The sequence below is a fragment of the Melospiza melodia genome, chromosome 12 (assembly GCF_035770615.1).
Source record: "Melospiza melodia melodia isolate bMelMel2 chromosome 12, bMelMel2.pri, whole genome shotgun sequence".
NCBI lineage: Eukaryota > Metazoa > Chordata > Aves > Passeriformes > Passerellidae > Melospiza > Melospiza melodia.
This window is the reverse complement of record NC_086205.1, coordinates 28312427-28325710: the sequence shown is the minus strand read 5'-3', so window position 1 is coordinate 28325710 and position 13284 is coordinate 28312427. Positions and strand designations below refer to the sequence as shown.

At 39.1% G+C, this 13284-nt stretch overlaps 1 protein-coding gene across 1 annotated transcript; it reads right to left on the bottom strand.

Annotated features, from left to right (window-relative positions):
* Positions 1 to 2971: 2971 nt before the first annotated feature.
* TM4SF1 (transmembrane 4 L six family member 1) lies at positions 2972 to 7729 on the bottom strand. Its single transcript, XM_063166380.1, has 5 exons — positions 7553 to 7729; positions 5702 to 5791; positions 5465 to 5613; positions 3911 to 4091; positions 2972 to 2986 (listed from the first exon to the last, which is right to left on the bottom strand). Exons 1-5 carry the CDS (start codon positions 7727 to 7729, stop codon positions 2972 to 2974), a joined length of 612 nt encoding a protein of 203 aa, XP_063022450.1.
* Positions 7730 to 13284: the final 5555 nt, after the last annotated feature.

Sequence of the window (13284 nt, the reverse complement as noted above, 5' to 3'; positions counted from 1 at the left end):
GCTGTTTGGATTGCATGTTGTAACTAATTCCATACTATCGCTTAACATGAGATCATACAAGGAAATGGGCAGGGTGGTACTCACACAATTACACCATTCTTCTACCTGTTCTCTGCTGTGACTCTTTTCCTAGGAGGCTTCATTCTGAAGTCCTCACTCTTGATCTTCTCATATTTCCTGTTTTACTCTCTCACCACTACGGATACTTTTTTCAGGTCTCCCTCTAATCAGAATTAGTAGCAAACCTGCCTTTCCAGACTCATAGGCAGAGACAGAACTCATGTCATCAACCCTATGTCACAGAGAGCACAGAAAACAGCTGCATAAAAATCATGCACATCCAGTCCCCATGAGTTTTTAGTACAGAACTTAAAGATCATATAATTGGCTGAAATATTTTCTTAAAAGCAAAGGCCAAGATTAGTAGCAAGCATCTTATTTTATAATCAAATTCCATGTCATTTCCATTATAACCTGTTCTGATTAGAAGCTAACTTGAGAAAGGATGACTGAAGCAGCATTTGTTCTGCAGTACAGCAGTCTGCTTCATGACTTTGCTTTTAAACTGAACCCTGCAAAGCTCAGCGTGGTTATTTTTCTGGCACACAATGCCACTAAAACAGGAAACAACTACTTTATACTAAGAATTAAGCAAACCTGTAAGCTAGTTTCTCAAGCATCTTGCCAAGTGTTGCAAGCACTGCTTTTACATTGCTGTCATTATTCATGAATTGATTCCAAGCCTGTTACTGAAAATTCATGTTTACTCTGTGTGACTTTGCTGCCAGCTGATATGAATGCAACCTAAACCAATCACTTCTTCACAGTGTAACTGATAAATCTCTCAAAACACTGTCTTATGCACCAGACAACAAAATAATCCAGCTGGCCATTTTTTACACGACAATGTAGAGAGTAATGCTGTGCATTAGGGCTACAGAAATCTATTGGTGCAGCATGCATTTGTGCTGAAGTTTTGGGTCTGAACACTAGCCTAATCATTCTATATATTGGAATTCTATATATTGCAAAATTGTTTCAGTTCTTTAACTTATTGTGTCTACCAGAAGAACAAATAACCATTATGCAAGAATAAAGGCAAAAATCCTTAAGTTGCATGGTAATTATACATTATTCCATTGAGGACTTTCTTTTCCATTTTCTCTTCTTCCACACCCCATTTAAACTTGCAGATATTTTTTTTCAGAACTGTATCTTCACACACACAGACACTGTATCACACAGCTGCAAGGAATTTTGTGTGTATACATATGTGCATGCACATATTCTCCTTCCTCCCTCCCATACCAGGACAGGACAGGGATAGACACTACAAAGAAATGGCATTAAATGGCATCAAAGTCCCTCAATTACCTCTATGTATTTAGAGTAATCCAATATTATGTATTTAGGTATGAATAAACACTCTTGCAAAATTCAGGTATCCTGAGATTCTAGATACAAACTCTTTTCATATGAGAATTCTTTTGCTGATGTAGATGTATGTAGACAATTTTGCTTTCACAGTTCACTTCTTTTTTTCAGGTATGTATTTGCACAGGGCAGACTTAACTGGGCAGACAGCCTGAGATACACCTGAAGTTTCTGGCTGTCTTTAAGGACCACCCTCCTCGTTACAAATAGCCTAAGGATGCACTGACACCCACTGGAACTTCTTTTTATCCCATGAATAGAAACTAACTTGCTTGTTTTCAAAGACAGTATGAGCAGCTAAATTCCAAACCTGAGCCCCATTCCTTTGAAATAAAGAGCACATAACATTTTGGTTTTCACTTGAAGAATGCCATTGCCAGCAGCAATGCTACCATGGTGGCTTTGCCAGCAATGCTGTCGGTAGCACATTATTCAGATGTTATTGTGATGGAACATTCACTCTAATGTGCAACAAGCTATACTTCAGAGGTTCTTACCCAGGACCTTACAGTAATGCCTTCAGGCTGATAACTCGTAAAGTCAGGTATTTCAGATTAATCTGTCTTTACTGACCTGAATTAGGACTGCATTCCTTGAGCGCTGTGAGGCCTGAGGGTAGCTGAGGCACAAAACAAGAGTCCTGCCCACATCTGGTCTTATCTCAGGCCTGTAATGGAGCAATCAGGAGGTGCTAAGCTGGGCCCAGGTGTGCCGGGACCCCCTCAGCTCCGTGGCTGAGCCCTGCCAGCCCTGACCCAGGACTGAGTCTCCACACGTGCTGTTGTGTCTGACCCAGAGCTGTTGGTGAACGCTTATTGAGGAACAAACGCCTGTTTCAGTTCAATGAGCCAAACCAAGCAAGGAAGCAGTTCCTACTCTGGCTGAGCCTGCTGGAGAGGAAAAACAGGTTATAACCTGACTGCATTAAATCCATGTTCTCAGGCCACCACTGTCCTTTACTCCAAGACCAGGCAAGCAGTGTTTCAACATGGGCAGGGAAGGAATCATTGACACCTCCTGGGTATTTTTAATACAAATCTTTATTTGTGAAATACAGGGGAAGTTCAGAAAAATCCTTAAAAGCCCTCAGTCATCCACATTTTACTGCTGCTTTGGTTTTGGTCCAGCTAACCAAAACCTTTTATCCAGGCCAGGCTGGATTTGGTTTGGGTTCATTCCAAGATCAGAATGAAAGAGCAACTTTATTGGGAAAACAGGACAAAGTACAGAGCTGTTGTGCCAGTAGAAAGAGAAAAATAAATAAAGTCACTTTAGTGACATGTTTTAAGGCAGTTGCCGGTACCAAGATGAAATGAACCAAAGATATTCAGGATACATTTACTTTCAGTTCAGGCAGGTTAGTGGAAAACCTGCATATGACTCCAACAGCAAAGGCCCCAAGTCAGTTAAATTCATGGCAACAGCACAGTTTGACAACAATGTGTATTTCAGTTTGCCTGGAATATTTAAAAAAAAAAATACACAGTATATTCATTACAGCACACACATGCACCGATGTCAATACATGGTGAGGTTTCTAGCAAACATATGTCTGTGGAGAGGAACAAAAAGAAAGAAACATATTAATGGAAACAGTGCTAATATTGTATCCAACTAAAAATGCAAAAATTAACCTGAGCACATTTAGTAAACCATAGCATAGCTCTCCTATACTGGAGTTAGAGCAAGGTAGACAGGGGGAAGAAAGCAGCAATAGCTTTGAAAGAGCCCCAGCACTCAACTGTGTCAATTGAAAATGTGAAACACATGCTTACCTATAGTGTGTGATATAAATTATATCTGGTTCATGCTTTAAACCATGGTTTTTCCAACACTAGCACTCTGATACTAATTTTGGAATATGTTCAAACTATTTAACAAGGCTTTAAAGAAAGTTGGAGAAAATTTCCTTTCCTCACTCACAACAAAAAATCCACCTTCCAAAACCTTTCAGATCTGTCTGCAGATTTTATTAGTTATTTGCAATTTAATTCTTTCTCTTATCTTACTTCCACTATGCAAGGCCAGGATGCTGCAGTTTTCATTATATGCAGCATATTGTCAGTAGCTTATGAGCTGCTGTGGACAAAAGCCAAGGCTAATACAATATAGCTAGAACAAGCACCACAAAATACCACAATGGTTTAGGCAAAGACCACAAACACCAGGAGATCTGTATCTCAGTTATATCACCCAAGCAGTGTGGTGATTGCATATGTCATCGACAGACAAAAGCCCTCTAGCTCCCAGCTCTTAGGCAGATTAACATTACTGTGACAGTTGAGGAATCAGCTGAAAGCATGTGATCAAACACTACATGAGAATTCCAATCACAGCAGGGCTATAGGAACTGCTATACGGGGAATTATTGCTTAAGAATACCTATAAAGTAACTGCTGAGTAAAACTCCACAGTAGTACAAGTAACAAGTTACATGTTCATCTGAGAAGCATGGGTATATCTGCAAACTACTTACCTCCTCATGACTGCAGCACAACCCACACAGTCCTCCAAGAATGCCATTGATTATCTGTATGAAGCACAGAATGAATTCTATTCCTCCCAAAACGAGCAGGATGGAAAAGAGGGTGATATTCCACTGCACGATGTTTTGAGGTTCCTGACATTCAGACCACTTGTTGTACTCAAACAAGTACCTGTACACAGCAATTAAAAGTATATTAACATTGTGTGAGAGTAGGACACTTACCATATACTATAACCAAATTATGTCTAGCCTGTAACTGCATTGAGGCTATTCACTCTATGGAGTCCTAATAGGCTAGGTTCCCTTAGAAATAGATTCCTAAGGCAATAGAAAAAGCAATGGTTTAATCCATGCAAGGTTTCTTTGGTTTAGGAAGATGTTGAAATATCAACCACACATTTTTGCTAAGTCTTAATTTCTTTTTTAAAAAATAATCTAAGGTATAAAGGCAGGTTAGGGTTTCCTATTGCTGGTTAAAGTGAGGCATAAACTCAAGTAAGTTGAAAGAGCAAAGGTTTTTCTCAAAACAATCACGAGCTTTGCAAGATTGGGCTTTTTTTCTAAAGACAGCAATCATTGATCTCAGGCAAATGGGTCACTTTCTCTCCTGTGTCACTGTCTTTGGGCCATCATATGCTTACTTGGATGAGCCAAACACAGAAAAATTTGGTGAGGTACTGCAGTATTTCAGCTGTTACTGCTCACTCACACCTTGAGAACGACAACACTTGCCTTCAGCAAGGACCTAAACTAGTTCTTCTACACTCAGTCACAGTCAGAAAGATGAAGAAAGAGGAATGATACAAGTGAAATACAAGATATACAAGAGTTACAAGTGAAATATAAAATTCAAACTCTGCTGCAAAGAGCTTTATGTGGCTTCTTAGTACTCCAACTGTCTCTAGTCTGGCATCAGCCATAAAATGTTGCTAGATACACCCTTGAGGTTGCCAGCCATACAGCCCACCATGATATGAACCACATCAGAATTTATGTGCATTAATGGAGAATAGCACACTGAGACTTTTTTTGCAGGAGAACCTTAATTAGGGTTAGTTAGGAGCTTCTTGCCCTCTCTGCCCTGCAGTGTACAAAGATTCTTATAAATCTTCTCAAGTTTCATTTATGAGATTCTATGCCATTGTCACTAATGTGGGCATTGTGCCACTTTATGCTGGTGCAAAGCAGCTTCAGAAGCAAATTTGACAAAACAGACTCTTACAAATGATAAGACAAATATCTTAACAACCTCTATTCCTAGTTTGTAAATCCTTCAAAGTCCTAAAGCTTTATATTTTGTTAGAGATGTTCCTGGACATAAACAGTATATGATGTATAGATTTAATCACCTATTTTTTTTATGGCTTTGATTTTGTACTCTAGCAGCAAGGATAACTGATGCCATTTGTTAAGTTTGAATTGGGAAGGATAGAGTTATGAATAGATTTTGGTGTATGGTTACTGAACATTGCTGAAAGGTACTGGAATAAAGCCCATGTGTACATTGGCAGGAGATAACATCCTCATGAACAGACGACTCACCCTCCAGAGGAGTCAGTGAAAGGATAGATCCAGTTTCTTTCTGGGTGGGTAAGACAATACGGTCCTTGAGACAAGCCCAGCGCTGAAATGATTATACAGTACCCAGAGCCAAGGATCCCAACAAGGGCTGCCAGAACTGAGGACAGCATCTGCAGAGCAGACATAAACACGAACTTTCAGCACAGCCATGGCCTTGTCTTTGGGATTACCTGGACTGGGATGCACAGGCTCACTTACCGCGCAGCTCTTTCCACAGCCCTCACGACCAAAGCACCCACAGCAGTCGTCATCGTGAAGCCCAATGAACACTGCAGCTGGAATGAGTACCTGGGTATGGAGCAAAAAACCCACACTGTTCCTTTTGGTTGCACAGAGAGGGCAGATATAATACAGCACTCAAACTGCATTCATTTATGTTGCTTCTTGGCAGTAAGCTGTACAGGTCATTCCGCTTCACTCCTATTTAACACAGTAGGCATCTCACTACTGACATCACCAACCCCAGGACACGTACACTTCTATTGCCACTGCGGCAATATTGCACTTAAGCACAGAAAGGAACTGTTGGGGTGTTGCTGCATTTAAAGTATTTCAGCTTTAACAATTTCTCTTTTCATTAAACGCTGTATTTGCAAATGAAATGCTTTGCAAAAAAAAAAAAAAAATAGGCATTAGCTTTATTCCAATGAGGACTACAAAATAAAGTTATTTGAAAAACAGCTGCTGCCAATATACTTGTTACTTAAGAGCAATCATCATTACCTGTGTGAAAAGCCAGTCTGACTACAGTAGAAAGTCTAATAAAATTTTGCTCAATTCAGACAAACATCTTATTATAGACATCTACTTTTTTCCAAGATTTCACAACCAGTTCCCAGTGACAGAAATGCGAAGTAACAAAGCAGAAGCTATCCATGAAAAGCATAAACCATCCAGAGTTTTTAGCATAAAATCAAGAATGAACTGAAGGAGCTGAATGAACAAGAAGGAGCTGATTAAAAAGAGGATCCTCCCACCAGCAATAATAGCACTTAACAGTGTCCACTTAAGACTCTACACCCAAGAGTACTCTGGTAAAAAAATAAAGAAATGGTAGAGAGTTATTTGAAAATGCCACAGACTTACTTAACATGAAACTAGAATAATAACTATCCTGTTGAACAGACTCATACTTGTCAAGCCTTACTCAAACCCAATGCTGAGCCTCAATGCTTCAAGTCCAGAGAGGTTGTACAAGCGCACTGCAGGAGAAGTTCCACTGGTTTCATTTGTATTATCCTGTGTGTAAAGCCCAGTCTTTGCAAATCCCACTCTAGGTCCCAATGGGACTGTAATACAGCTGTAAGCACCTCTCACAACACAAAACACCTTAGCATGCAATTGTTTTCAACCTGTGATTTGCAGACACCTTGAGACCATAAAATCATAGAGTCTTAAGAATTGGAAGGGACCTATAACCTATTTCTAAGAGGATTTGTAAAAGAAGATGAAAAAGGAAGCCTGGAGTTAGATGTCTTAAATATGCTGCAGTGTGATCCACAAAACTGAAAAGATAGAAAATAAGAACTTCAGCTTAATGACATCCTATAATAAACACACTCAGTCCTTGCACCCTGTTACTCAAATGCAAAGCTTTGACAACTACCACTCAATTCCTCTGAATAAACAGCTAAGTCAGAGAAATACCTGTCAGCATGTCAGATAATAGAAATTAAGGAATTTTATCTAAATGCTCATTATTTAGGGACATTTAAAAGGAAAGTAGTTCAATAATATAACAAAAATTTAAGATTTAACCCTTTATGCTAACTGTGACTTGCTGAGAGGCTTGGTTTCACTTTTGCATTTGGATTCTGTGCCCCTGACCCTATGATTTTTTAGCTTTAAAGTGACATAATATTGTAGATAACAAAATCAATAATAATTAATTATAACTATGGGACAATATAGCTCTTTTTTATATATACAAATACAGAGACACCTGTTGACAAAGATATTTGATGAATAAATTCAGTCAACCAGTAGAGAAAGAGCAGTACCAAGTATCTCCAAAATAAATTTGAAAGAAGACACTAGGTTATTACTTACCAGAAAGCCTCCACCTAGAATGCCGTGAAGGCACTCCACATATTTGCTGAGGTGATGCTCTGAAGCAAATCTTGTTTCACCATTGGGAAAATAAAGTAAAGTGTTGGCCACAATGCAGAGGAGGGCAAGGATGAGCAACTTATAACCAACACATCTAGCACACCTTCCAAAACACATATTTTCAACTTTAAAAATCCTCCTTAACTTGTCCGATTCAACCTATCTCACAACTGTCCACACCTAAAAGAAGATCAGTGTTATTCTCACCTCCTTAAATACCAGGGGTTACCCAACTACCTAGATGACGTTTATAACCCTTCCTAACCACCATTCTCAATTGCAGAGTGAGAGGGCAGGGATGGCAGAACACCACCGCCCTTTTAAAATGCATTAATTGTAGATTAACCAAATGCAATGAAGGAAATACTGAATACTAGGTGATTTCACACAAACATATGATGCTTGGAATAATCACTGGTGAACATGATTAGATGTGAACAACAGGCTTAAACCACAACACAAGTTCTGTTAGGAACTGAAGGAAAGATGTTTTGTTTTCTTTGTTAGAAGCAGCTTTGAATTTTAGGTTTATAGGCTGATTCAGAACAACCTGAAGCCAGGGAGAGACTTGGCTGACTTCAACAGCATTGAGTCAGAGTTTTGGGTATAAACAGAAAAAGGTCTACAGCAATGAGAAGTATGTAGAGCAACCTCTAACTTTACTATCCTGTTGACGGAACAACAGAAAACCCCACCAGGAGGTTTGAAAACAAATAAAAGGAACAGGTAAGGTTCTTAGGATTGTTCTTATTCTTTCCATTATAAAACAAGCTGATTTTAGATTAACAATCAATTAGTAAATGGTTTGTTAACAGCTAAACCAAGCAAACACTCATGAAAAATACTGCTTAATAAAAGGATTATAAAAGAGAGTCCTTGCACTGAAATACCATGTATAGAACACACACAAAAAGAAAAATGCCAAGAAAGAAACAGATTATATCCAAGGTTTCCAAATGGTGTTTTTTGTACCAGTAACATTAATTTCCATAGTAAATAGAGACACAAAGTGCACTATAAAAATTAAGATCTTTTCTCTTTTCCTTTTCTCTTTTCCCTCTTGCAAATTTTTCTAAAATAGTCCAGAGCCTTTTTCTTCAGACACAGCTCAACACAAAGGTGTGAGCTGCCATGCCTACTGCCCTCATATGACAGGAGGTAACAAAAATGCACAGGCCCAAACTAGATCCAGGTGGTGCTGCTGCTGCTGCCATCATCACAGTACAATGTATTTCTCATTGCAAAACCAGAAGCTAGACAAACGGAGTTTGGGAATGTACAGGATATTAGAAGACTATAATGAAACTTTAAAAAAAACATTCAGGTTTCATTTTTGAAGGTGGAGTCGGGTGTGTTTAATAGCTAAATAACATGGTATACACAAGCCCAAGTCAAAACCATGGTATTCTTGCAAGAGATGTGTGCAAAAATAAAAGGTGGGGGGTGAAGCAGGGGAAGAGAGCAGGCTGGTGCAGCTGTGGCTTTGTGATGTAACTTCTCCGGGTATTGTAGATGCTGACCTTGGAGACTTCCTTCATTATGAGAAATATCCTCCAATTGTACAAACATAGGCTGGCCATTATTCTGTGCTTCACCGCTAATGACTAAAACAACCCTAAACATTATTCTGCAAGTTTCCTCTGCAGAAGAAGACAGATGCTCAACTGAAAACTTCCTTTATTTTGTTGGGCTAAAAGCCCAAACCACTCCTTACCCAAAACTCACCACCCAATACTCTTCCCCTCGCCTCAACAACCACACCAACATATCACCTGTGGGACATGGATTTAAAACCCTAGCCCTAGTCATATATTTGAAAACTTATAAATTTGTTCTATTTACAACTTAAATAATGGTTTTATAAATATTTCATTAAAAAAAAAAGTCATCAAGAACATCCTGTATTTAAAATCAATTCTATATTTAAAATATCTTCCAATGACCTTGAAAACAGAAGAAAGAAAGAAAGAAAGAAAGAAAGAAAGAAAGAAAGAAAGAAAGAAAGAAAGAAAGAAAGAAAGAAAGAAAGAAAGAAAGAAAGAAAGAAAGAAAGAAAGAAAGAAAGAAAGAAAGAAAGAAAGAAAGAAAGAAAGAAAGAAAGAAAGAAAGAAAGAAAGAAAGAAAGAAAGAAAGCATGGTATTTGATGCAAATACAATTTTTTTACATTGAAAGATCTGCTCAGGTGTGAATCAAGGGGGCTTCACTAGTGCCACTGCCATTTGGACACCCTATGATACAGCTTCCACCAGAAAGTCTAACCAGAATATAACTTTTCTTTGCAGAATTTCTGGTGGTCTCACCCACCATCAGAAAAAGGTTAATGGAGGAAAGTGACTCTCATGGAAGCACTGACAGGATGTGGTAACTGTATGGCATCTGCAGGTGAAACACAGCAAAGGAAATAATGGCATGGGCTTCACAGACTCATTTGGAAAGACTGGGCAACATAACATATGTATTTACACAGGTTAATAATTCCCACTTGTATTCTCTTTTAAGCTGTTCTCCTTTGGTCTTTTATCGTTTTATAGGTTGCTGCTCACGGAGGCCAGTGATGGCTCAGACAATTGTTGGGAACACAGTGGGAATGTGTGGTCACCTCTTAGCCAAACTAAGGGCAGGGTCTTGGCCAGCTGTGCAGACAGAGCTCCTGGTGACCTTAGGACAGCTCCAACTCCCTGTGACCCATCAATGCTGCTGTCCATTTCTCAATGTTCAAATGGTGCATTACCCATGTTTTCCAGTAAGCATTCACAAAAAACACTGTGATGCAGCTGTAATTGTCCTCACCACCTCTTAAGCTTATACTGGTTGACAAACTCGACCTAGATAGTCACAAGAGGAAACTGCTCCTCATGAAGCCCTTGGTACCTATGGTCTCCTGGCCACAGAGAGAAGAAAGTCTCCAGATTACTTTTATTAATTAGATCACAGCTCCTCAGATGAACTAATGAACTACTTATGAGCACAAGCAACTACCTACTGTTATGAGAGCAATTGCTGCTAACACAGCTGTAACACACATGCACGTGCTTGCTTGCTATCTCTGTCTCCTCTTTGAGACAGAAATCTGATCTGAACCAGAGAAGTCAGCGTGGAGTGAGTGCTCACACCTCTATGTAACACCACACACTGAGACATACAGAAAACATTTCGTTTATTAGTAATAATGCTGACCTAAGAAGGAGTCAGCAACTATGCAACAAAAGTAGCTTTTCCATTTAGCCTACCAGTTTGGAGACTGAAAAGCTTACAATCAGGGCAGAGCTACCACTAAATGAGTGTACAGAAATCCCTCTCTTTAAAGAAGAACCCATAAACATTACTTAAGAACAGCTATTACTGACCCTGGACTTGCAATACCACAATCAAATAAACCACTTCAAACACTGTTTTCTGGTGACACACAAAAACCATGCTGTAGCCTGCATTCATTAATTCTTCCAACAATGTTATTATGATAAAAGTAGGACATGGGACAAACAAATCCTTTTTCTATTTCTGCAACAGCCTGTGGGTGAAACCTTGGCCTTGCAAAATGGCCACAAAAGTTTGTTTCACCTGGACTGTACTATTTACCCACAGGTTTGCATTTTAGATTTCTAGTCTGTCCCTAAAAGTGTGATGTTCTTGCAAAAGTTAAACAAGCATGAGGCATTAGCATCACTGTACTATAAGCATCCTCTCTTCTACATTGTGTGTTTGTAATGACTGTATGGGTCAGAAAACTGACATCAGTTTGGCATGCAAAGTCTGCATAGCACAGTACAAGGAACAGACGGTCTTACAGATCGCAGTGTGTCACTGATGTCTCCCCTCTCCTGCAGCAACCACAAAAAACAGACATTGGAAACACGGAACAAAAATTACCAGTGTTATGTCTTTGGGTCTTGTGGTGCAAAAGTCAGTCATTAATTACCTTTGTGTTTTTCATAAAGTTGGTAGTGAACTACTAATCCAGAAGAAAAAAACCAGACTACCTCTATCATACCATGTATTTTAGATCTGTAAGCTCAAAAAAAATGAAAGAAAATGGAAAAGTACAAACTTATTTGCCTGTTTTTTTTTTTTTTTTCCTTAGCATATGCTTCATACATTGATCATGCAGTCTTGCATCTGGAATTAGCCATTCGTAAGTTCATGTCAATTAAATGTTTTAATTATACTTGCTGAACAATCCCACAACTCTTGCTTTGGCTGGGAACAGTCTACATATTGATTCCACAGCAGCAGGATGGGAAATGAATGTTTAAATTTAACATGTCTTTCACATTAGCATGACTAACATTCCAGCATGTTGTCTTTACTTGCATATCTTTCAGCATCAGTAGCAGTTGAATCAGACATCACAATCAGAAAAGCAAATCAGACATGATCACAAGACTCTTAAAAAATTAATTATTTCCTAAACTGCAATCCCATCCTTCCATCAATCTTTGCTATCATCATTCAAACTGGAATTCTGAAATCCATTTAACAAAATACACTCAGCACACAGAATCTTTGCTACAAGATGCTCCTTAAAATGGCAGTCAATGATAAAACCAACTATTTAACTCATGTTCCTCCAAGGGGTCTGAAAAATGGTATTCAAAAGTAGCACGCATTTTTAGTAGGATGGAATTTTTAGGAAAACCCCCAAAACATTATTTTAAAAATATTTTAAAAAACAATTAAAAAGAACCAATTAAAAACCATTATTAAAAAACTAATTAGTCACAGAGGATTATTTTTCATCTAAGTAACATTTGAGGGACAAAAGCAGAAGAAAATAACATTTAATGCTGATTATGATTTAATTAATTCTTAGTATTTTTTAAGGTAACATACTGGAACAACACAGCTGAGACTGTATGCTCTGTAAATCTACAAGACAGGTCTACCACGGGGTACTAGACACAGCACTCTACTGCAGCTGCTCCATTCACAAGGGTTTTCAAATGCACAGATTATGGTGCCTTTCTAACGAACTGCAAGTGGCTTGGAGGATGGGGAAATACTAATTTCCTGAATTAGGACTTTTCTATTCCTTTGTGCTGTAATTACAGCTAAAAGTAGCTGTGTCATTTGTGTACAAAACCATGGAATTTCGTGCTGCAGAAAGAGAGATGTGTTCATTGCAGAGCAGCATTGTGTCCTGCAGGCATCTCCTGCCAGGAGTCAGATGCTGCCCATGGGCTTTTTGCCAGTGCTCAGCAGACAGACTGCCCCAGGAGCTCCAGCAGCTCCCTCTGGTGATCATCAGGCTGTCACCGGACGGGTCCTGCTGGGTCCATTCCAGGGCCTTGGCCTCCAGTGGCCTCCAGCTCTGCAGTCCCCCACAACAGCGCCTGAAATGCCACCTTCAGGTGAGAGGCATCTGCCTTGGGTGGAACACAGCAATGCTCAGTGACAGCTCCTGGTGGCACAAGAGCCAGGCACAGGGCACTCTTACAGGAAGAGGAACTGAACTAAGGCACCATGCCCACCAAGTCACATCTTGAGGCTTTGTCAGGACAGGTGGGATTTGGTTCAGGTGTTAGTTCCAAAAGAGAGTTCTTCCAAAAATATAATTATATATATATATATATATAACTTATAAATGTTAAGTTAAGAAAGAAAATAAACCAACTTTCTTCTTTTACAGAAAAGTAGTCTGATCTCTGCTCTCCATAAGCACAAAGACAAAGGA

Coding starts and splice junctions, on each gene's coding strand:
- TM4SF1 (XM_063166380.1), bottom strand. CDS start 7,729: ATGTGTTTTGGAAGGTGTGCTAGATGTGTTGGTTATAAGTTGCTCATC. Junction 5,614..5,701: donor GCTGTGGAAAGAGCTGCGCG/GTAAGTGAGCCT, acceptor TCTGCTCTGCAG/ATGCTGTCCTCAGTTCTGGC. Junction 4,092..5,464: donor TTCACTGACTCCTCTGGAGG/GTGAGTCGTCTG, acceptor TGCTGTGTACAG/GTACTTGTTTGAGTACAACA.